This window comes from Phyllopteryx taeniolatus, chromosome 16 (genome assembly GCF_024500385.1).
Source record: "Phyllopteryx taeniolatus isolate TA_2022b chromosome 16, UOR_Ptae_1.2, whole genome shotgun sequence".
NCBI classification, from domain to species: Eukaryota; Metazoa; Chordata; class Actinopteri; order Syngnathiformes; family Syngnathidae; genus Phyllopteryx; species Phyllopteryx taeniolatus.
Genome location: NC_084517.1, coordinates 9,418,369 through 9,444,735, shown reverse-complemented (window position 1 = coordinate 9,444,735; position 26,367 = coordinate 9,418,369). Strand labels below are relative to the sequence as shown.

The following is a 26,367-nucleotide window of genomic DNA, read 5'->3' as shown; positions in this document are numbered from 1 at the left end:
AATTAAGTGTGTGTAACCCATCTCTCTCCCACTCCTTCTTTTTCATTAGTAAACTAGACGCTTTCATTTATGACGCGGCCGTGCTGAATTACATGGCTGGCAGAGACGAGGGCTGCAAGCTGGTGACCATCGGCAGCGGCTACATCTTCGCCACCACCGGCTACGGCATCGCCATCCAGAAGGAGTCGCTCTGGAAGAGACACGTGGACCTGGCCATCCTGCAGCTCTTCGGAGACGGTGAGCACAGCGTTCTTCTGTTTTCTGTCTACAGCTCAATGCACCGAGCAGATGAAGTGCAATCGCCTTACTTTATAAGTAAAGGGAGCAGATTGTTCACGAGGAGGATCTATTCTTGGAATGATTTATTGAAAGATCTGCTGGCTTTGAATTTTCAAATAAACCATCATGGCAGCCCAGTTCCCCCGTAAGGAATGATTCAGACAGCCCTTGAGGGAAATTAAACCTCCTAACACCTTGGAATGACTGCAAGCCAATACTCTCTAAATGTTACAAATGTGAGATAGTGTTAGCTCTTTATGATCAGAGCTGTAGCGTCACACATCAAATGTCTGCTTTGGATTTATTGCATCCCACCAGCAGAACTCAGGGCTTACATTAGATTTATAGTCATTAGTCCGCCACTGCCTTATTGTTTTTGTGTGTGCACAGGACACAGGCCACAGTATTACTTGGACTGACAAATTTTATGGTACATACATATTGTAAGAACCGATCAGAGGATTACTGTACAGTAATTCCCTGCACATTTGCGGTTCACTATTCACAAATTCACCGATGAACATTTTCTCTGTAGAACCCATCCCAAGCTATTTGCAGTTTTTGTCCTCTTTGTGGAACTTCCTAAAATGCTACAAGATGACGCTAAAGCCTTGTCTGAATAGGAAAGTAATACAGTAATTATTGTCAAGGAATAAATCATTGTATTCTGTTTTTATTTATGTTTAACACAACGTCCCAACTTCATTGGAATTGGGGTTGTATATTGGCACATATTGAGTGACAAAAATAAAGTTGTACTTTAGTGTTACATGAGCATCACAACCTTCATATTTAGAATTACGTTTGAAAAATGAAAGACGTAGTTTATAATTTACATTACTTATTTATTTTACAAACTCACCGAGAACCACAGCAGAAGGATGAAAGAGCCACAAGCAGCTCTGGAGCCGTGGGTTGCAGACCCCTGAACTTAGTATTAAAAACTAGTGGGAAAATAAAAGTCAAGATAAGAAAAATAAAGTTATCATCTTAGCTTGCCCCTGAACAGTCAAGTAATCGGCCCCCCGGAAAATAAGAAATTATACAATAAGGAATCCCCATTCGTGTTGTCTGTCTAAAAAATGTTTTCGTATTGACTTCAATGATACTAAAAATTCTATAAACAGTTTCTAATGCCATGCTACTTTACACCCACTCTGTAAAAGGTGGGCAAAAGGCCGACTAAAATATTGCGTTTCCCAGGAATATTTTTTGAAATTCCCCAAAACGGCCATCATGTGTATGCCGGATCCTGAACCCTACACCCTCTGGGGCCGGCTATCGTGCGTCCCAGTTAAGGCTGCTGGCATAGCTCCTGGTGTATTTCGACTCTGCGTGTGCATGGGTTTCCAGTTTTGTTCGTGTGTTCGTGCATGGGTATGTGCATGTGAATATGGGTCAGCCCTTTCAACATTGAGAGTGCCTGGCGAGAAGCAATAAAGAGAGTTGCTTTTATTTTTATCACCCTAAAAACAAGAGAGACATACTCATTAAGTGGAATATGTTGTTGTTTGCTTTTGAAAATAGTTTTTTTTGTGTTTCTGAATGTTGCCTGTTAAAGAGAGACGAAAAAAACCAACAATCAGCCGTGTATCCCCCCCCACCCCCCGCCTACTCATGATTTCAATGTGACATTGCCAGACCTCACCCCACTTGCTTCCCCTCCTGTTGCCCTAGAAAAAGATCACACTAAAGTGGAGAGCCAAGTGGTCTAGTATCAAGGCCAAAAGGTAGTTTGTTTGATGCGGACCCGACTAAAAACTTCTTTTTTTATATATCTATAAAAGAATAATGTCAATAATATAATGAATATTGTCTAGTTTTTAAACCGGAGTTGGCTTTTGAAACCAGAACATACATTATTTTGTCAAAGTGATCAATTGACGTTTAACCTTCAGGGCAAGGTCCATAGAGAACGCTGTCTCATTTACATAAGCTTTAGAGTCAGAGAGCAGAGCTTCAGACAATCCAAAACATTTTCCTATTAGGGCCATCAACGGTATACATTAGCTGGGGAAAAAGGCCTTTTTGGAGGGCACTCAGTATACACTCACGGGTCATATCATTAGGTGCTCCTGAACAACTTATTGGCATCCAATACATGAATTGTAGCCACAATTCTGCCATTAAAAAGATAATACATGCATAAATTGACACAGTGTTTATTACTAGAGTGGTAGCTTAAAGGGTGAACCAAAGTATTGAAATAAATACATCTCTGGATACACTGGTACCCCTGCAGACTGCAGCCACAATAATAATCATTTTATAAATCCCTCTCTAGTATCACTCAAAAGTGACCTTTGCTTTTATTATAAAACAGTGTACAATATGTAATATTGGACATTTTTAAAATAGAATGCACACATCTGTTAAACTATTGCAAATGATCTTGAAATAGCCCACATTTGATCGCCCTCATTGTAATAAGGCACTAACCCTCATTGACCTACTCAATTGATGTGACATAAAACTTTAGTGGAGTGAAGCTGTCACACATTTATTCTTATTAATAGTTTTGGTGTTTCCGAGCAGCTCCGGACCATGAATCACGGTTTTCATTTTCCGCAGAAGCTCTTTAATTGATATTAAAGAATTCAATGAAAGAAACCAGATTGCCCCAAAGTATCTTTTCTCCCAAAACTGACATCTCGAAGCTGTTTTGCTTCCATGTTCTTGTCATGTAGACACAAGTGTGTAACACCACTGTGATATCAGAATGGCTTGCAAATTGCAGGCAGTCCACTCAGTCAACCTTCCAGCAGGCAAACGAAGGAAGGCCCCCCCCCCCCGATCGTGCGCGCGTGCCTTTGAGCACATACAGTAAAGTGTTTTTCTCGCTCAGCTTGTGTGAAGTGGAGCTTCCCGTTGCCAGCGAGACGCTCTGACATGCTGTGATTAATTAGGCAACTCAATTTATACAGACATTCATGTTCATGCGTTTGAGGTCAAGGGGTTGTGTCCAGTTTATGCAAGACCAAACAATAGATCAAACAGTTCTTAAGGACACTTGGGTATGTGATCATGTGAGACTCAAATCTGGATAATGGGGCAGTTACTTGTCTGTATAAATTGTGAACTTTGAGGCTGGAACAACATACAAGAAATTAATAAATGTAATGAATATAATAGCATAGTAAATAATACAATTCAGTATGTGTCTGAAAAACACTTCTCGGCCATAAATCGAATACAATCAAATAAAAAACAGTAAGTACGATGGTAACTGAGAGTGCCTTATTGTGGCATTCTTATGCCACTGTGCATTTGCAATTTTGAAAATGTGTCTCAGTGAGGAAAAAGTAACGTTGTGTCTTATTAGGAACAAAAAATAAATTAAAAATTGGCCAGGGTTGTGAATGTGGTAATTTGAAAAAAAAAAAAAATTCCAACAGAAATAAACAGGATTAATTCATAGTAATTTACAACAAATTCTGATGTGATGAAATTGTTATTGTGTAAATTCCAGCTAAAAGATACCAATGTGACAAAATACAAATTTAAGTTTACTCAAACTTTGGCCTTGTCATGAATAATGTTGGACTGAAATGTAAATATTGTTCTTTTTTTTTTTTTTTGTCTGCATATTTATTTATATATGGTCCATGCCAAGGCTGGTTTAAATAAATAAATAATACTTTTTGGGGGGGTCCTTAAGTTTTATTACTGTGACATACCCCCCTGTCCTCCCTGAAGATTTAATCAAAAACTAAAATATTTTTTTATATTATTTTCTCATCCAGAAAGGGCCTGAATCTGCAAAGGGTGTGAATATTAATGTGAGTTCAGACCCAACAAATACTCCTGCCATTTTCTTTCTTCTCTTCTTCTGTTGCATCATTCTCTCCTTCCCTCGTGTCCTCTAACGGACATCGTTATTGCATCACATCCCTTCTGCTTGCCACTTAAAAAAAAAAAACACAGTCCCTCATGAATTATAAAACACTTCTCCACTTGTCATCACCATGGCCCAAACTGCCTGTGTGATCTTGATCCTCCTCGTTGTTGCTCATCATTACACCCTGCCTACATTTTCTGTTTTCCTTTCTTCTCCATTTTCTAACATCCAGGTGAGATGGAGGAGCTGGAGTCCCTGTGGCTGACGGGAATCTGCCACCATGAGAAGAATGAGGTGATGTCCAGTCAGCTGGATGTGGACAACATGGCGGGGGTCTTCTACATGCTAGGGGCCGCCATGGCACTGTCGCTCATCACATTCATCTGCGAACACTGGTTCTACTGGCAGCTGCGTTTCTGCTTCATGGGTGTCTGCTCGGGTCGCCCTGGCTTTGTCTTTTCCATCAGCAGGGTGAGATTCTTAGTTTTTCTCACAAGTATTAAGGAACTGTATCCCACTGCAGAAACCCAGTGTACATTATACATTGGAGTAATGGTCCCTCTCTACTACAAAGATTTTTGGGGGGTGCACAATACAGGGCACAGTTTTAATTGGAGAATGTGCAAATTTTATGTTGTACTAGTACCTGAGATCTCAGACATGGGCTAAAAATAGTTTCTATTCTCTCTTCCTAATTTTGATGAAGCGATGAAATAATGAAAGCCATGCATAAGTCATGCCCTTCGCTAAGAAAATGTGTGCCTGCTTCATGATCAGTAAACTACCATACAGTGTGTACATCCATCTTCTATAGGCTTACGGGTGAACTGGAACCTATCCCAGCTGACTTTGGGCGAAAGGCACACTACACCCTAGACGGTTACTGGTCAGTTCGAGTGCACATACTGTATAGAAACAGACAACCATTCCCGCTCACACCATCAGTGGCCCAAAAACTTTGGGACCTCTAAGTTTAAGAATGGAGGACATACAGTATATAAAAGGTTTCTCTTTTTGCCTGGATACTAAAACCACTCTGGTGCCCATGAAGTAAAGATTTACTAACTATTCAGACAAAATCAATACATCACTCAAGAAAAATCCTCACAACTGTAAAAGGTGGATTACTTGGTCCCAGGAGAGCAAAGTCACCCGAGGTGTTTGATTTGCATTCCAATTGTTTTGACATGGCTCTGGTGTAATTCACTGTGGGCCTCTGAAGGTGAAGTGCTGCAGGCTAAAACGCACTTGGCTAATTTACGAAATCCACTTGATATGCTGCTATTGCACCCAGGACTGCTTGTGTCGTGAGAGACAACCTGCAGAAAAACAATCCTGAGTTCTCATATTTAGTTATGTTTTGGTTTTTTTTAAACCACAGGAGTAGGTCAAAATAAACAGTACAAAAGGTAAGGACATTTTGATTTGGTAGATTAGTTCTTTGTTAGTTCTTTGAATCTTATACCGCTGGTAAGCCTATTTATTACTCTTTTAAATGGTGCCACATTTGTAAGAAACATGCTAACTGCTTATTTTGGCCTTGCCACTGACTCTTGTTTTGAGCTTCTGATACCCCCTGCATGAGCATGGGCCTTGCGCCAGTGGTCAGCATGCCACATTTGACTGATCTGGAAAGTGCCCATGCAATAGTGCAACTTCGAGCTGGTGTTCTCCAAACTGAAAGTCAAGTTCCACATAACCGGAGATGTGAGACAGGCCGCAAAATGGGCATGCCAAGAAGAAGGACTCGCCAAGAAGACTGTTTCCTCAAACTCTCAGCACTTAGGTACTGTAGAGTGTCTTTTTTAGATTTTCAGTCAAGGCTTGTCATCATTGGAGGCAATTTCAATACAGAGAGAAATATGGTTGAGATTCTACAACCAGTGGCAATCCCACATCTCCACACTCTGGGACAGAAATCTGTCCTCCATGATGACAGCGCTCGCCCCTACAAAGCAGGCTTTATCTCCAGAATTTGGGCGTGGAATGTCCTGACCCCATTGAACATTTGTGGGAACATCTTGGTTCTGCTGTTTGCGACTGAGTGACCAACACGATCACATTGGCAAACTTGTGACGAAGGCTGGAATAACGGCGGTCTGACCAGGCTTATGTGGCTGTGTATGTTTTTTTCATATGCTACTGGGGCTCCTTATTGTTAAATGAATGCATTTTTAAATTGCAAATGTTTCTTGTTTTTTAAAACTTCAATCATCTAATCCACCAAACACCAAACAAGAGTCACTGGCAACAGAAAAATAAGATGTTGGGCATTTGCAGAGAAGATTTGGCAAAACCTACATACTGTACTCAGCGCTGATACTCATCCCACAGATGCATGTTCCTTACAAAAGTGGCCCAATGTAAAAGGGGAATAAACAGGTTTTCTAACGGTAAAAGACAAATGTGCCTACTTTGGAAATACCATCCTTTCCAGCCCCCCAAAACACCTACATTTGAAATTTTAAATTTAAAACATTAAAAAAGAGAATATAAAGAGAAAAATGGCTTAAAGTGTTTTTAAGCTGAATGTCACACACACCCATTGTAGTGTTCTTGTGTGATGTGTGGCTTGCGAGTGTTTTGTGTCATTTTGTTGATACGGCTCTTGTTTTGGCTAACATTAGAGGCCAGGTGTACCTAATATTGTTAACATCAACTTTAATAGCATTTTAAAAAAAAAACATATTCTGCCTGACATTATTTTTTAGTGGACAGCTCATTAAATGTCATCTGCCAACGTCAGGTGAAATCTCATTTCCAAAAGCAGGCTGTTCAGTGCAGTTCTTTTTATGATTACAACATTATCATTTCTATGGGAGCAGACATGATCTGAGGCCCATTATGTTTTGAGTAACATTCGCTGATTGCTCTCATTTGACACAAATTACCTCCATCTCTGCTGCAATGAGGCAACATAAATGAAAGTCACATTCCACACACACAGCCAGATCATTTAGTATGTAAATATATTCAACGGAAAATAATTCATTGAGCAGTTTATTTGCATAGGCAACGCAGAATCCTTGTAAAATAGAAAATAGCCAATGCAAACAGTGAAAATGATAGTTTATTATCTTTGCACAAGATTAAGCCACAGACCATTGTCTCCTTTCCATTTACTTGACTGTTTTCTTTCTCATTCTTGCTCTCGTTTTTTCTTCGGAGCTTCTGCTTTTGTAATTTCACAGTTTAATACAAGACATTTTACTGTTATTGCTCCAATTATCATTTAAGCTTGGGTGTGTAAAAAATGAGTCATCTGTCACACTTGGTGGGAGTCATAGGACTTCATGGTTTGTTAGTCTTCCTTGTTTTGGAGGCACTTTGATAGCATTGTTGGCCTTTTCCCACAGGCTACCTGTTCCTTTAGCCCCTATCTGCAACATTGCAGCAAATTAATTACAAATATTGATTTAAAGGCCCCTAATGAATTTAGAAAAATAAATATATTAGGAGCGGTAATTACTCCATTTTCCCCCTATCGTTGTCACCTTCATTCGCATCGAGTATCACACAGGCACTACCAAATTATGATGTGCTGCTTGTGGGCACTTTATATGCACTTGTACACAGGGAGCAGCTAGTTATTTGTTGATTTCCTGCCTCTCTGTACCAACATAATCACTTATAGATTTTACTGTGATCCCCTAGAGAAAAAAGGCCACTGTTATTGCTATTTGCCGAGCCTGCCCAAATAATCAGTGACTGTAATACAGGGCCAGCAGCAAAGTGGTACATTTTGTTGAAGACCAGCTGCTGCATATGAAGCCTGTGACTTCTATGATTTTTTTATTTTTGTATTATTAACTTCTCAGCCATTCCCAACCGTTTTTTTAACGCTGCCTATATGTGTGCATAAGCGTTCTGTCACACTGGGCCAGTTGGCAACATCCTTTGCAGTGTCATGCGCTGAGCTTCATAACTAGTGAGACACTTTTCTGACCTGATGTTTGAAGCAGATCTTTAAGCTCCGGTGTTGGTCTTCCTTTCATAAATTCCATCCCGTTTCGATTGGTAATCCAGTTTTGAGAAATGTTCATTCATTCATTCATTATCCGAGGTCGGGTCGCGGGGGCAGCAGCCTCAGCGAGGAAGACCAGACTTCCCTCTCCCCAGCCACTTCCTCCAGCTCTTCCGAGGGGATCCCGAGGCGTTCCCAGGCCAGCCGAGAGACAGTCTCTCCAGCGTGTCCTGGGTCTCCTCCCGGTGGGACGTGCCCGGAACACCTCACCAGGGAGGCGTCCGGGAGGCATCCTAATCAGATGCCCGCGCCACCTCATCTGGCTCCTGTCAATGTGGAGGAGCAGCGGCTCTTCTCTGAGCTCCGCCCGGATGACCGAGCTTCTCACACAATCACTAAAGGAGAGCCCGGACATCCTGCGTAGGGAACTCATTTTGGCCGCTTGTATCTGGGATCTTGTTCTTTCCTTCACGACCCACAGCTCGTGACCATAGGTGTGGGTAGGAACATAGGTCGACCGGTAAATTGAGAGCTTCGCCTTTCGGCTTAGCTCCTTCTTTACCGCAAGGGACCGATACAAATTCCGCATCACTGCAGACGCTGCACCGATCCGCCTGTCGATCTCCCGTTCCATTCTTCCCTCACTCGTGAACAAAACACCAAGATACTTGAACTCCTCCACTTGGGGCAGGATCTCATCCCCGACCTGGAGAGGGCATGCCAGCCTTTTCCGACTGAGGACCAAGGTCTCAGATTTGGAGGTGCTGATTCTCATCTCAGCCTCTTCACACTCGGCTCCGAACCGCTCCAGTGAGAGTTGGAGATCACTGCTTGATGAAACCAACAGAACCACATCATCTGCAAAAAACAGAGATGCAATATTGAGGCCACCAAACCGGACCCACTCTACGCCTCGGCTGGGCCTAGAAATTCTGTCCATAAAAGTTAGGAACAGAATCGGTGACAAAGGGCAGCCTTGGCAGAGTCCAACCCTCACTGGAAACGAGTCCGACTAACTGCCTGCAATGCGGACCAAACCCATGCACCCTTGAGGACCCTGCCGGGGGTGTAGAGCTGGTCGCCTGTTCCACGGCCAGGACGAAAACCACACTGCTCCTCCTGAATCTGAGATTCGACTTCCCGACGGACCCACCTTTCCAGCACCCCTGAACAGACCTTACCAGGGAGGCTGAGGAGTGTGATTCCCCCTGTAGTTGGAACACACCTTACGATCCCCTTTCTTAAAAAGGGGGCCACCACCTGGGCCTTGCCACCAAGGAGCTTTTTAGCCACCTCGTGTGTGGAGGCGAGGCCGACTATATCTTGTCAGAATTTCTCGACCTTGCACACCAGCTCGGGCTCCTTCCCTGCCAGAGACTTGACATCGTCCCAGCCAGCCAGCTTCTGTAGCTGGAGATCGGATAGCCAAGGTCCCTGCCTTCAGCCACCGCCTCCCACAGGTGGTGAGCCCATGGGAAGGGCGACCCATGTTACCCTTTCAGGCTGTGCTCGGCCGGGCCTCATGGGAGCAGGCCCGGCCACCAGGCGCTCGGCTTCGAGCCCTACCTCCAGACCTGGCTCCAGAGGGCGGGGGGGGGGCCGGTGACCTGCGTCCGGGCAAGGGAAAACGTCTTCCTGAATTTTTCATCTTCATAGAGGTTTTTGGAGCTGTGCTTTGTCTGGTCCCTCACGTAGGAGCTGTTAGCCATGGGTGACCCTGTCAGGGGCATAAAGACCCAGACAACTTAGCTCCTAGGATCATTGGGACACACAAACCCCTCCACCACAATAAGGTGACAGCTCAAGGCGGGGTCAAATTGTAATGGTGTTGATTAAATGTATTGACGAGGGGTTTTCGTCCCATCTCCAGCTACACTGTCCTATCCTCTCTGCATCTGCTTTATGCTCATTTGCGTAATTCATGTCATCTTGCATGTACATAAGGGTTTTACTTATACAGGTAGCAATAAAGTATATTGTACTTATTGTGTGGGAAAATTGCCTGACTACTCTATATGCAGTATATTTTCAAGTGCTATTTTATCCGGAAACCCAACAGCAATTGGTCACATATGATGTATCGATCCCTCGTTGTAGCAACAGATTTGATGTACGTTCATTTAAAAACAATTAGCACAAACTTTTTAGTTATCAGTTAGTGCTTTATGATTGGGAGAATGGGTATATTTTAGTTGGAATTGACACAAGCAAGAATCGAAAGTGGGAAAAGACTGTACAACATTGTGAGACATTATTTTCAAAATGTTATTTTGAGCGATTTCACATCCCAAATTATTCATACTCACAATACAGGAATAAATGTATTGCTGATATATATTGATGAATGCTCCAGATCAGGAGCATCAAATTGAATCGCACAGTGGGCCAAAACTGAAAGCACACCTTAGGTAGGATAAACATTTATTGGATAAAACAAATAAATAAATGTAACATAAGTAATAATCGAGACAGACCGTATACAATATATTTCCAAAATAATTTAAACTTAAAAAGAACAAAATATTTTCGCTGTGCATAATATCTAAAAAGTATAGAAATTCAACAAAATATAAATATGATGCGATTGGCTGGCAACCAGTTCAGGGTGTACCCTGCCTCCTGCCCGATGACAGCTGGGACAGGCTCCAGCACGCCCGCCACCCTAGTGAGGAGAAGCGGCTCAGAAAATGGATGGATGGATAAATATGATGCAAAAAAACTGAAAATATAAAGTAAAGTTGTGCTTTTCAGTAAATGTTAAAATGATAATACATTTCTTTGCTCTTATGCTATTTTGTCATAGCTGGATAATTGGAATCTTTTCATTCTCAGGCTGTACTATACAGGTGCTTGTGAGCCGTATCGTATTAAAAGTATGTGAACATACCTCAAGCAATCCGTGAATGAACGTTCTCTCCCGAGCATCGGTGATGACCACCAGACGTTTTTCCTTATTTTATTATTTTTCTCCCCATTCAATAAATGTGCGCGATCTAGTGTTGTTGTCGTCGCCATGGTAACGAGTGTATCCGGTGTTGTTTGATTTGAGAAGCTAAAGCCAAGTGTTGGTAAAAGACGGGATGCAGTGGTATTGGTATACAAGATTTTATTGCGGTAGTCTGACATAGTGCAATCGTGAAAGACCAAATTTGTCTTGTAGTCTGATCCAGGCATTACGTGTTGTCTGTCTGAGGCACCGCAAAAAAGTCCCACACCGCCGCATGTTTTTTCACTGACAAGATTGAAATAAAACTTTATTGCTTGTCAGATAGTAACAGTACTACATCACAAGACACGTGACAAGGCTAAAAATAAACTAGCTTTTGGATCCGGACACGACGGCGACGTGGAGTCAATGTCTTTCGCGGAGCCGATCAATGACGTCATTGATCATATCGGCGAATTATCAATCAGCCGATCAGCATAAAATGCTAATTACCGGCCGATGCCGATCGGTGTAAAGTCTACACAAAATACAAAAACATTTCCGACATACCTGGACGCAGCATGTTCAATTGCATGGTCTCTTTATCTGCATGGTCTCTGAAGGTCTTCTCGTGCTTCGTCTCAAAATGCTGCTTAACACTTGACATTTGGCATATAACATTCTCACATGAATTGCACACTGCATGTTTTTTCAAAAATCTCTCGTGTCAATGAAGACTTGAATGCCGTAGTTTTTGCCTTTTTAGCAGCCGGCGCTGCAGTTGTTAACATCTGTAATACACGGGTCTTTGGGAATGTGGGCAGGACCGCTGCTACGGGGATTGTGGGCGGGAGCTGTCACTCAACCACAATAAATCATGCCACACACAAATCGAAGATCGTCATAACACCGAGCGTGCCAGTGTGTATGCCACGGGTGCCAAAGGTTGCTTACCCCAGCTCTAGATTATGCTACAAGTTGATGAAATAGATAACATTTCCTCGGAATTGTCTGATAACATCATGGATGGCAATCATTTTTAAATATAAGTTACCTAAAATACAGCCTGCACGTTAACAAAAAAGCAAAACATTAATTTCTGTTGTTTTGGGAATTAAAAAATAGAAGGTACATGATTTGTATTGCACAGTGGGAAATAATTTTTTTAAAGCAGTATATTAATAACATCAAGTGTCAGTGTGGCCATGACCTTAGAATGCACTGTTCTTGACTTATTGTTTCAGTTTTTAAAATATTCACTTTTTAATGCTGCTTCTATCTCCATTTTCCCACACAGGGCATCTACAGCTGTATTCACGGTGTTCAGATTGAAGAGAAAAGCAGCTCAGCATTGAACTCCCCATCAGCTACCATGAACAACACTCATTCCAACATCTTGCGCCTCTTACGCACTGCCAAGAACATGGCCTCTGGGGTGAACGGCTCGCCGCACAGCGCTCTTGACTTCATTCGACGCGAATCTTCCGTTTATGACATCTCGGAACACAGACGCAGCCTGGCAGGACACTCGGACTGCAAGCCACCTTACTTACCAGAAGATAACATGTTCAGTGACTACATCAGTGAGGTGGAGAGGACGTTTGGCAACGTCCACATGAAAGACAGTAATCTGTACCAGGACCACTACCTGCACCATCATGGTTCCACGCTTGGGCTCAGTGGACCACCTCCCAACAGGCCCCATAGTTTGGGCAGTGCCAGTTCCCTGGAGGGTGGCATGTTTGACTGTGACAGCCTCGGAGGCGGGGTACCACCTATTTTCACCACTCAGCCCTGCTCAGCACTGACCCACAGAAACATGAGCAAGTTTGACCTTCTGTCTGGACAAACTCCACCCACTGGCCAAGGCTTTCAGAGTGGCCTGCCTGACTTGTATGGGAAGTTTTCTTTCAAGGGAGGTGCCTCAAGTTCCACCTACATCCCTGGGCCAAGTTACTGTGGAGTAAGAGGGGATGACGATGGAAATATACGATCTGATGTCTCTGATATTTCCACACACACAGTAACCTATGGGAACCTGGAAGGTAATGCAAAGAAGCGCAAACAATACCGTGATAGCCTGAAAAAGAGGCCAGCCTCTGCTAAGTCCAGACGGGAGCTGGATGAGATTGAGCTGGGCTACAGGAGAAAACCTTACCACATCAGCCACCACCACTACCACAACCATCGCTCTGCCTCACCACCACTTTTGCCATCTGAACGTAAGCGAGGGGGAGGAGTAAATAATGACACAAACTATCTCTTCAGAGAAAAGGAGAGCGTTAGGGACTTTTATTTGGACCAGTTCCGCCCAAAAGAGGGTGTCCCTCAGTGGGAACATGTAGATTTGACCGAGGCCCCTGGGAACAGAGATAGTGGAGTACCAACTTGCACTTCTCTGGTTCCGGTGGAGGACTTTCTCAAGAGCAAGCCCAAAAAGTCTGACTCAAAAAGTGTCGGAGGTTCCGGCTTGGCAGGAGGTGATTGGGAGTGCAGGAACTGTCGGTCTGGAGGAGGAGTGAAGCAGATGTCCATACATGGAGCAGGGGTTGGTGGTGGGTATGGTGGTGGTATAAGCTGTGGGTCCTCAGGGGGTGGAGGAAGCAGTCGCCCCAGCTCTGCAACCTGTATGCGCTGTGAGGGCTGTAAAAAGACAGGAAACCTCTACGACATCAGTGAGGACAACAACCACCTCTTGGAACAGATTGGTGGAGGGAAAGGTGTGGGAGGAGGAGGCATGGGTGCAATCCTCCAGCCACAATCTCAAGTCCAGCAGAGGAGAAAGGGCGGAGGATTCGGCAAGCCACTCAGGCGGCAGCATTCGTATGACGCGTTTGTCGACCTTCAGAAAGATGACTCGAGCGGCATGGGGAGCATGATGGGAGGTATGGGTGGAGTCGGGGGAATGAGTGGTCCAGGTATGGGAGGAATGCTGCCACCTCCCAGAAGTGTTAGCTTGAAGGAGAAGGAGCGCTACATGGAGGGCACCAGCCCCTTTGCACACATATTTGAGCGTCACGGAGGCTCTGAGAGAGAGAGGGAAAGAGACAGGGACCCTTCGTTTTATGGAGGTGAGGGCCGGTTCGGGGGCCTGTTCAGAGGAGGCGAGGGTCTCCATCGTCGCTCGGTAGGAGAGAGAGACATGAGAGACAGGGATAGGTCCTTGATGGAAGGTGGAGGTGGGGCAGGATTCTCTTTATCCAAATCTCTTTATCCTGACCGTGTTAACCAGAACCCCTTTATACCCACGTTTGATGATGACCAGTGTCTCATGCATGGAGCAAAACAATATTACATGAAAAAGCAGCAGCAACAGGTTGCCAAAAACAGCCGAAGTGACTTCAGGAGCCAGATGAGCGTGACTTCTTATCTGCCAGCATCTGCCACGGCCGGGGTTATGTCGAATGTGTCCCCCCGTTTCCCGAAAGAGCTCAGCCTGGGTGGGCTGAACCACCATGGCTCCATGCTTGGGGTCGGCCCACCGCGACCCTTCGATGGAAGCAACGGCCATGTCTACGAGAAACTGTCCAGTATTGAGTCGGACGTGTGAGAGATCAAGACTGGATTTGGGATTAGGAATGGAATAGAGGTGTGTAGTGTTAGGAGATCAGGGATGTTTTTAAAGACACTGTCCACACACTGCATCTCTATCCCATACAGAGACAGGAATTTAAGGTGAGCTAGGTGAGAGACAAGTGTGGTGTCAGAAGTAGGATGCAAACTTGAGTAACAGAAAAATCTATATTTTGCAAACAAATCTAGGTAAAAAGAACATCAGGACACCTTCATGAGGTGGGGGAATGTGACCCCTCTCACAAATTGCCAAAGCTACTCTACTTTTATGACCGTCACTTAACACGGCCCCGTCAACCTGGAAAATGCACTCAACTCAAGCCTCGCTTTTCATCCACCAGTGAAGCCGGAGTCAACACACCCGGTCATTATCGCTCATCTTGATTTGATATCGGACGTGTGATCCTGGTGAGATTTGACGGCCGCCCGAGAGCTCCCGCTGAACGCTTATAAGGGAAGACTGCAAGATTGGAGGGCGGCGCGAGCAGCCCATCTGGGCCCGTGTCGTCTCAGAAACAAGACATCGTCGCCTTGCCAGAGTGGCAACACGGATGACTTCTCCCTGCCACCCTCTCTGGAGGGATCTGCTCATCTCTCCATCTTGAACTTGTCCCACTCTTCTTCCCTTTGCCTCACGCTCCCTGACACCAAAAGATTTGTTTGATATGAGAAATACAATCAAGACATATGACATATTATCTTCTAGAAAGAAAAAAACAGGGTCCAACATCAACAATAATATTGTGAATAACAAAACTGATTGCGATAACATTGCTTATAATATCATTGTTTTTTTTTTTCATTTTGTTTTTTTATTATTACTTTATGTTCACTTGGTATGATATTTCATCCCTGTTTTAAGTACTGGCTGGTTGTTTAACCTACAGGCCAGAAAGACTGAACTCTTTAGTTGTCTGTAGGATATTGGACTTCATATGAGTACAGTACATACATATATTTTCTCCCTACGGAAAAAGGATCTCAAAGACTTGTACTTTAACATTTCAAGATCACTCAAGTCAAGTGCATAGAGACTTGTCGTGCGTGTTTTGTCAGAGCCTGAGAGCTGCAGATGCTGAGAGAAAAGGACGTGCCTTAATGGTCTCCAATGGAAGTGTCCTCCTGTTCACATGGTCATGCAGCGGCGCCAATACTTGGTGTGCTCTTCACGTTCGTGAGCCAAAACTGCAGTAAAAAATTTACAAGCGGCTAGAGATGCTGCCTGGCAGTGGTTTAGATACAAGACGCTGCAGAGTTTTATAACTTCGTAAAAATGATTTTATGAACCTGTATGCCAGTTCTATTCAGGATGTCCCACACTGACCCACTTCACAGCACGGCGGCCTTCTACTTAGCTTCTTTTTGATTCAGGTTACATGATTATAGTCACCACGTGTTTGGCCTCTCACTAGTGTCACATGTGACAACATCTAGTGTGTCTGTGGTCTTGGAGGCAAATTGAACTTTGTGCAACGTGCACAAAAAGGGGAGAATGTTGCCCTGTGACAATGCTAGTCATAATATGTTGAGCAGAGGAGTATGTCTATTTGAGATAGGCCGCTGAGGTATCAGCGTTGACTGATGTGGATAGTTTTTGTTGTTTTTTTGTTTTAAGCTGGCGAAGCCTCATAATTGCACAGGACCTTTACCTAGTGTAGGTTCAGGCACTCAGTAGACATGCCTTATCGTCCCATCACAACCCTCCCACCTTTCACAGGAGCTGTCTGCTAATGACTCATCATCTAACTGTACAGAATAAAAAAAAAAAAAAAAGCCTCTATTAGCTCTTTAAAGGTTTGATCTTCAATTAGCTGGTGGTGTCAGAAGTTCAAGGGCTGCTAGAGATTGCGCAGGAGTGCTCAGCCAAGATTGGAGCTGCTGGAGTGCGCGGCGTGCCGACATCTATCTTATAACCTCATCTAAATGCACCACTGTTATAGGTGCGTGTGTGTCGCGTGAGTGATGATGCAAGTCACAATTAAATGATAACAGCAGTTGTTGTTTTTTTTCACAGACCTGCTGATTACTATTCATAAATTCACAGATAAAAATGTAATCATCAGATTGATAGAGTTAGCCTTAAATCAAAACACCTCCCATACAACCATGACTCCGGATAAATAGACTGGGATCTCTGGAATTTTTATATGTGCACATTTTCAGACCAACCAATAACCGAGAAGCAAGAAGGAATATTGGGAACGGCATGGAAATAAGAAACACTTGGGTGATGGCATTAAGTTGGCATTAGTATGTTAAGCTTTTACTTGTAAATAGTATATTCAAAACCACTTTTCACTTTGTACAGTAAACAGACAGACAGGATGTAACTTTTGACGTTTTACAGCAATTTAAGAAATAAACTAATTAAAAAAATACATGGACAAAAATGTGCAGAGTATAATAAGACACCGATATTACTCATCTTAAGTGATGTAATTCAACCTCTTTTTTACTCATGTTACGATAGTTTACCAATCAGTATATGGATTATGTTAAGGCTTATACTTTTTCTTATTTTCATTAAAGTGTTTGATAAATTGATAATTTAGCGTCGGTGTAGATGTTTGGTGATATAAAAGGGAGACAATTTAGTTTTAGGTCTTTTAAGTTTCCCTTGAATTGTGTTAGATTCTCTCTTTTTAAGGTGAGCTCAACTTGTCATGCTTTTTCAAGCTCCATTCAAGTATCGACACATTTATGTAATACAATGTGTGTATGATATTTGCAGATAGAAGCAGCATATTGTGCGCTTTCATTTTAGGCAGCAATCCTTGTTCAAATCTTATGACATCATTGTGTTTTGTTTTGGGGTTTCTTTTTTTTTTTTTTTTTTTTTTTTTTTTAAACTGGGCTTTAAAGGTGATTGCACACAGAATTTAGAGCCATCGTGGGCCCGGCCTATCCTGTTCCCTTTTTATCATTGGGATAGACATCACTGTGGTAAAGAAAGATGTATGTACATATGTGTGTCGAACACACAAGTGCACACTGGACACTTTCCAGTGTTGATGCTGTTAACATTGCTGAGAATTTCAGCACAATAATGTGGAAAAGATCTTTGAGAGAATTCAGTTGAAACTGAAATGCATTTGTGCAACCCCTTATCAAAAGTGAAGCATTTACTCATTTTGAACATTTGCTTGAGGGATGTCAACTGTTGATTTATTTTAGCTCAGGTTAGTAAACTGACACTATTAACTCACATGCATCGGATTCTTGTTTTGTTTGTGTATGAAAAGATAACTATACTTTGTTTTATTTGTTTGTGTATCAAAAGATAACAATACTTTGTAATTTGCTTTATACATACATTTTGTATCCTGAGATTGGATTCGGTCTATTTTTCGATTCCTCTTCAGCTGCTTTCCACTCCCAAGACTTGACTAATGAATAGAAAACACATACATGGGCTTGTGCGCTAAAGTCTTAGACCACCATTAGATTTGTTGTTTTCATAGTTCTATAATCAGCATATATAACTAAAATGTCATACAGCAAAGAGCATAGACCTCCACCAAGGCTGAACTACGTATTAACAAGAGTGCTGTCTTTCTGTTTATTACTGAGCAGACTACTTCCTGGTTCACAGACGACGACAAACAGATGGGCAATGTCATGATTCGGGGGCAGGACAATTCTATTGATGTGATTGTGACTCAAACAATTAAATTGAATTCCTCTTTACAGATTCTAGCCAAACTTGAACTAATTCTTCCTTGTCCTTCGTGCCATCCCTCTGTAAAATGTTGTTGAAATTGGTTTTGTATTTTGCGCATAATCATGCCAACTGTATTCGTCCTACTATTTACTTTTATTTTACAGTGGTACCTCCAAAAATTCCCTAAGGCTGGTCGACCTCCAGTTGTTGTTTTTTTCCGCAATAATCTTTTCCTTAGAGGACAATTATTACTTGAAAACGTATTCAAACCATTGCCATCTTCAAGCCCGTACGGATTGTACAAGCAATGTGTTGTGTAATTTTAATTGTTAACTTTAAATGTAAGTTAACCACTGTCAATAATTATGTTGAATGAATAATGTTTGATGCAAGGGGGGAAGTCGCCTCGCATATACACAAGTCACTTTGCAGTTGACATATAATTCATTCCATTCTTTTTCTTCGATTGTTCTTTTATGATCGTTAACTTGAGCCTACTGCGATTGGCTGGCAACCAGTTCAGGGTGTACCCCGCCTCCTGCCCGACGATAGCTGGGATAGGCTCCAGCACTCCCGCGACCCTTGTGAGGATAAGCGGCTCAGATGATGGAACTTGAGCTTACACAAAAGACACAATTGACCGCGCTTCATTCATTTGTACGTGAGACCAAACTGCCTTGACGCTGCCTTCCCTTACTGCGGAGACACACAAGTCAAGTCTTGCGAGATTCACTTATACAAGTTTAGAGCCATATTTTTACAGACTTTTCATATAATTCCAAATATGTGATATTCAAACAACAAACCTGGTGGTGGCCTAAGATTTTTCCACAGTACAGTGCATTTATTCTCCTTATTTCCAATATGATCAAACATAGTCACCTTACTGCCGTTGCCATGGAAGGCTAGCGAGTGCTTGTTTACGGCTATTGTTTGGAAAGTCCAGAAGCATGCACACGCTATCATTGAGCACTTCTGTTCTGTTGCCAGCAAGTGCCAGTTGGACAGTGAGCAAGCTGCCTCGTCACAAGGTTTTGTTTCCCTTCAGCCCAAATTGGTCTCGGCCTTGCTTCTCTGCACACACGCATGCCACAACACATTTGTTTAGATGGTTCATGTTGAGAAAAACACTGTGTCCATTTTTTTTTACAACCCAAGGTTGAACTAGGTTTGAGTTACTGGAACATCCTGGAACTGGAGGATGTACATATCACCCCCAGCTGGCATCACGACAGGCATCAGTGAAAATATGTTTTTGGATGGATTGTTCTTTATGATCTTTGCAATCAGTATTTGTAAAAGCACATTGGTTTTTAGCACTTGATTTGATCACAAGCAGCCAGAAAGACTTATACTGTGACACTACATGACTCATTTGGTGGGAAATTTTGCATCATAATAAGGATAATAATAATGTTAGAATCCAAATTCTTTACAGAATATCTTTGCTAACATTTGACGTTTTGTTTGTTTGGATGTATAGTGCTACTGATTTATACTAATACATATGCATATCATTTCTATGAAAACAAAAACAAAAAAAAGACTTCTCTTTAACTGTTCTCGTCCATCCTCTTCATAATATTAATTAGGTGACAGAAGGGGTTGCTACTAAATGTATTTCACATGGGAAGTGAGTTTACATAGGCGCTCATTTCCATTTGAAAATACACGACCTTATTCAATTTACTGTGGCGCAACAAAATGTAAAATATGATACTATCAAATGCATACATAATTCTACAAATACATTTTGCTCTTGGGCACTGTTTTCTCTTTTTGTGGCCCTTTTCTTTGAAATAGTACCAACTTGTTTACATCATGAGAACAAAAATTACACACACACACACAAAAACTATTTATTGTACAGGTTGTGTAAATACTATTAGGGAAGACAACTTTTTTTCTATGGAATCAAAGTAATCTCAATAACAAAAATTAACCATGTCACGGCAAAAACTGCAAAAATACATACATCACTATGGTACTTCTTAAAGGATAAATACAATTATAAGTGCTTAATTAAATAAGACTATTCTTTCTCTTTGTACATGAACAAAATGTGTTGAGTATTAATAATAAAATGCTATAAGTTTCATGCAACTGGTGCTGAGTCTTTTTAAGCTTTTGTGTGTTATGTAATTTATTATTATTATTGGTATTATTTAGGGCTCGGAATCCCCCTGTAAATCACACACTACTACGTAATATTCGCGTTTACAGTCACGAATGACTTCTGAATCAGAAACTACTCCCACCTGAATTTCTTTTTTTTTTTTTTTTATAGGTTAAAACGGCTTAGTTTAACCAGGATCCCTCACTGTACTGTGGTCAAAAGTAGATTCCGGGTTGGTTTTGGGCCCGTCTCTGTGCCATAAAATGCGTAAATCTATGCTGGCTGGGACCAACCTGCCTCCTTTTTAGCCAGCTAGCTCTCGTGAATCATCTGCCACACTGAGTTGAATCTTGCTCAACTGTCTCCCATTCATTCTGCCGCAGCTGCAGCTCCTCGTGCAGCTATCAGACACCTTCCGCGGAGATCATCATCTCGGTGGAGACCTACATGTACAGCTATTTTTATCCGTGATCAACTGCAGGAACTACACTACTGTATAACTGCGCATATGCGCACATACAGTAGGTCAAAATGGCATTGGCCATAAACAAAGGCTAAACATTGTGAAATATTTTGTATTTTTCAAGTAATGCGGCGCTGCAGCAGTTGTGGCTCTTGTCAGAATGATGTACAACCCCAATTCCAATGAAGTTGGGACGTTGTGTTAAACAAATAAAAACAGAATACAATGATTTGCAAATCATGTTCAACCTATATCTAATTGAATACACTACAAAGACAAGATATTGAATGTTCAAACTGATCAACTTTACTGTTTTTAGCAAATAATCCTTAACTTAGAATTTTATGGCTGCAGCATGTTCCAAAAAAGCTGGGACAGGGTCATGTTTACCACTGTGTTACATCACCTTTTCTTTAACAACATTCAATAGAAGTTTGGGAACTGAGGACACTAATTGTTGAAGCTTTGAAGGTGGAATTCTTTCCCATTCTTGCTTGATGTACAGCTTCAGCTGTTCAACAGTCCGGGGTCTCCGTTGTCGTATTTTACGCTTCATAATGTGACACACATTTTCAATGTGAGACAGGTCTGGACTGCAGGCAGGCCAGTCTAGTACCCCCACTCTTTTACTACGAAGCCACGCTGTTGTAACACATGCAGAATGTGGTTTGGCATTGTCTTGCTGAAATAAGCAGGGGCGTCCATGAAAAAGACGTTGCTTGGATGGCAGCATATGTTTCTCCAAAACCTGTATGTACCTTTCAGCATTAATGGAGCCTTCACAGATGTGTAAGTTACCCATGCCATTGGTACTAACACAGCCCCATACCATCACAGATGCTGGCTTTTGAACTTTGCGTCCAAAACAGTCCGTATGGTTCTTTTCCTCTTTGGCCCGGAGGACACAATTTGAAAAATTGTTTGTTTTCCAAAAACAATTTGAAATGTGGACTCATCAGACCACAGAACACTTTTCCACTTTGCATCAGTCCATCTTAGATGAGCTCGGGTCCAGAGAAGCTGGCGGCGTTTCTGGGTGTTGTTGATAAATGGCTTTTGCTTTGCATAGTAGAGTTTCAAGTTGCACTTACGGATGTAGTGCCGAACTGTATTTACTGAAATTGGTTTTCTGAAGTGTTCCTGAGCCCATGTGGTGATATCCTTTACACATTGATGTCGGTTTTTGATGCAGTGCCGCCTGAGGGATCGAAGGTCAAGGTCATTCAATGTTGGTTTTCGCCTTGCCGCTTAGATGCAGTGATTTCTCCAGATTCTCTGAACCTTTTGATGATGTTATGGACCGTAGATGATGAAATCCCTAAATTCCTTACAATTGTATGTTGAGGAACATTGTCCTTAAACTGTTCGACTATTTTCTCACGCACTTGTTCACAAAGAGGTGAACCTCGCCCCATCTTTGCTTGTGAATGACTGAGCAATTCAGGGAAGCTCCTTTTATACCCAATCATGGCACCCACCTGTTCCCAATTAGCCTGTTCACCTCTGGGATGTTCCATACAGGTGTTTGATGAGCATTCCTCAACTTTCTCACTCTTTTTTGCCACCTGTCCAAGCTTTTTTTGGAACGTGTTGCAGCCATAAAATTCTATGTTAATGATTGTTTGCTTAAAAACAATGTTTATCAGTTTGAACATTAAATATCTTGTCTGTGCAGTGTATTCAATTAAATATAGGTTGAACATGATTTGCAAATGATTGTATCCTGTTTTTAATTTATGCTTAACACAACGTCCCAACTTCATTGGAATTTGGGTTGTAGGATAATATCCTAAGAGTCGCACCCAATTCGTGAATAGCCCTAGTAGTATGATTATTGGTATTTTGTTTTTATTGCACTAGCAGGTGACCAGAGGAGTGGTGTGCTGCAGAAACAGGGGCCATATGGTGGAGCGGGTGGGTCTGAGTCTATCCCCTCCACCATCCCCACTGCTGCTGGCACTCCACAAAGCTTTGTGTGATGCCATCCAAGCCCCTCAGGGTGCTCTCATGCTGCTCTCTCCTTCTCCTTGCACAGCAACACTCGGGTACTCCTGCCCCCTACCTTATCAAAACAAGAATGAGGATGTCTTTCACACGGAGGACTTGCTGAATAAAACAATGCATAATTATGATCTAAGGTCAGGTTGACGAGTTGTAAAATCAGGAGGATGACAGTCAATAAAGGAAACCTTCCTGTCTCATCCACATGGCATTGAGAAGGACGTTTGTCTCAAATCAGTCTCCTGTGTTATTCTGTTGCCACAAGTGTCATGTATTTCACTTGTAGCCAGCAGGTCTGCTGTGCAAATGTATTTAAATGTTTGAATAATACGCAGGATGCGCCATAAAGAACACAAGCCAAATCAAAGGTGTATGAAGTCCTTTTTATTTTTTATAAGAAGAATTTGCAGGAATAACCTGGCTATATGGCGTTGTATGTCTTTGTGCCTGTAAAAACACCAGATGTTCATTAGTCATGTTTGAAGCTTAGCGAATATTCAAAGTATGAGTAATTAGCTGTTTTCGTGATGCTGCTTTGACCTCATGCCATTTTAAATCCACCTCAAGTCAAAAACCCAAATCACGAAGCAGTTCAGACTGCACATTTCACGCTGAAGATGCTCTGGCATTGGGCGTTCTGAAATAGCCACTCAGTGTGCGTGCAAGAATTGTCCTTCATTCAATTTCCGCTTGCACGATGAGCGCATGAACATGTGCTCTGTTCTCTAGTTCCTGTGCTGCTTTTGAAAATATAATCACCCTCCAAGTGCACTCTGAGGGGTCAAAGGTGAGTGTGTACAAATTTTTACAGCATTCCATTCCGAACCTTTTACATGTCGCTAGAAAACTTCAAATATGTCCTTGCGCCTATAAAAGTAATATCTACAGTAAGTTCAACATAACTATTTGCTAATTCACCCTCTGAAATGTTGTCATGCGAGAATCCTCCACAGGGAAGCTGGTCTGGAGGCTCTATTTGCTGCCAAACTGTCCTGTAAAGTCCATCCATTCATTTTCTGTACCGCTTATCTTCAGTAGGTTCGCGGGCTTGTTGGAGCCTATCCCAGCTATCTTCGGGCAAAAGGCGGGCTACACCCTGAACTGGTCGTCAGCCAGGCACATGGCACAAATAAACAAACAACCATTCGCGCGCACATTCCCACCGGAGGGGAATTTAGAGTTTACCCGTGCAGATTTTCTAGAGAGCTGTCACGACTTCAGTCGACACTAATGTGATAAAATTGGAGTTGACGTCAATAAGTCGATGATGGCATCCTTGATATTCTTTCAGTAAAGTAAAAAAAAAAATACAAATAAAATACAGAACATGCTTTGCAATCATCTATATTCACCAGCGATGGACAGCTGAATTTATGGAGAACATACACTTTTGAACACAAAAGATCATTTGCTTTCACATGATCGATTTTTCCAGCCAGAGAAAACAAAAATCCTCTTGCACCGTGTGCTTGCTGCTGGGACAGCCAGATAACTTTTGCACAAGTCGGCCAAACGGCGAAACCTGTGATATTCGCCACATTCAGTTCATCGAACATGGTATGACCAGTCTGATGTAGTTCAAGGTTTGTGAAGCAGTTAAATATCTCAAGAAAAAGGAGCATACCCCTGCTGTGGGTACAGTCTACGCTACACTAATTTACCCCATAGGGCTAATTATTGGACTCCAAAGTAACTGTGTGTACTTTAGAAAGGTGTTGAAGTGAATGAAGTACAAAAGCAATATGTTTGAGGGCAGCAAACTAAGAGTTAAAGCTAAAAGTTAACTTAGCTTCTATTTCTTTTTTGTACTTTCTGGGAGGCTGGATACCCTGTTGGCCCCATACTGCCGCTCACAGGTCAATCGTGGTACTACACCGGACTTCGCGTTTGGGCGGAGGAGACTTGTGATTAATGGCGTTTCAATTGATTTCATCCATACATTCTCTGTACCGCTTATCCTCACTAGGGTAGCGGGTATGCTGGAGCCTATCCCGGCTGACTTTGAGCAAGAGGTGGGGTACGCCCTGAACTGGTCGCCAGCCAATCGCAGGGCACAAATGAACAAACAACCATTCATCCTCACAATTACACCTACTGGCAATTTAAAGTCTTCAATTAACCTACCAGAATCAGAATCACAACCAGAATCCTCTTTATTGCCAAGTATGTCAAAAACACACAAGGAATTGGTCTCCGACAGTTGGAGCCGCTCTAGTATGCCAATAGACAGTATGTTTTCGGAACGTGTGAGGAAACCGCAGTACCGGGACAAAACCCAAAACTCCACACAGGGAGGGTGGAGCCAGGATTTTAACCTTTGACGTCAGAACTGCAAAGGGGCTGTACTAGCGAGTCGGCCACTGTGCCACCTTAATTTTTTTTCAATGGGTTTATCAATTTCAATAAGTAAAAGGTGTACTGTGTATTGTTTTTTTCTTTTGAAATCGTTTTCAAATACGATACAAAATCAGGGTATAACCTGTATATATATTCCATTCTACTTGACAGCTGAGTTTCATTTACTATTCCAGGTGCTTCTCATCTGTTTTATTGCTCATTCACTCAGGTGTTGTGAAGTTTTCGGAAATCTGTGACAATCTGCTTCTTCATTCTTAACTCCAGGGCTCTGCCAACCAACTCAGCAGTGCACCCTGAGCCTGAAGCAGCATCTTGTTGTTGTTAAAGTTGTTGTTGGCCAGGAGCTTCCTGGTGAGCACCCAGTCCTGCAGCGGCAGGCACATCATGTCGTCTTTCCGTAACTTCTTACTGTTGGAAATGGGACAGTGGCCTGAAAAAAATGAGGGTGTTGAGAATATCTGTTAAGGCAGGATGGTGGGAGGAGAGGGAACAAAAGACAACAATGCCTCAGTATAAGATAACCTTGATAACCTTTCATGACCCAAACAGTGAAAAGGAGCTTTAAAACAAACAGAAATCTGTTTAGAAATGCTAACTACAAGTACTACCTGCATAATTTGATTTTCCATCCATCCATCCATTTTCTGAGCCGCTTCTCCTCACTAGGTCGCGGGCGTGCTGGAACCTATCCCAGCTATCTTTGTGCGAGCAAAATAATTCAAACAATAATTATGTTTTAATGTTAGAAAAATTATTGTTGAGTGCAAAGTTAATTACGAGATTTCATAGGACCAAGCACAGAAATAATCCTGCATGTAAAAGCAGGACTTTGATTTGATATGTTAATTGGTGAGCTGTGTTTAAAAAAAAAAAAAAAAAAAAAAAAACACTTAAAAAGTATACTGTATATAATAAAGAAATATAGCTTTTTAACAACCTGATTTAGTGCATACTGTATCCTTTACAGACCATCTGTTTGAATGGACCCGGACGTGTGACGTGGAAGGCTTCCACTTTGACTCAAATGAAGACAATAATAATTCAGCAAGACGAGGTTTCTAATATTTTATGGCTAAGACTAATGACAATAAAAAGATAAAATAATAAAAACTAAAATACAATAAAAAACAAAGGACATCAATGCCTCAGTGTAAGATAACATTGATAACCTTCCATGGACCAACCATC

The 26,367-nt window shown here is 42.2% G+C and overlaps 1 protein-coding gene across 3 annotated transcripts in view; it reads left to right on the top strand.

The window, feature by feature from the left end:
* Positions 1 to 20,339, top strand: part of LOC133465783 (glutamate receptor ionotropic, NMDA 2B-like) — a 168,931-nt gene extending 148,592 nt beyond the window's left edge. For all 3 annotated transcript variants that reach the window (XM_061748872.1, XM_061748873.1, XM_061748874.1), the window contains 3 exons: positions 50 to 237; positions 4,350 to 4,588; positions 12,305 to 20,339. In XM_061748872.1, the coding sequence (XP_061604856.1) occupies positions 50 to 237; positions 4,350 to 4,588; positions 12,305 to 14,557 (2,680 nt within the window). In that variant the 3' untranslated portion in view covers positions 14,558 to 20,339. The remainder of the gene's footprint in view (positions 1 to 49; positions 238 to 4,349; positions 4,589 to 12,304) is intronic.
* Positions 20,340 to 26,367: the final 6,028 nt, after the last annotated feature.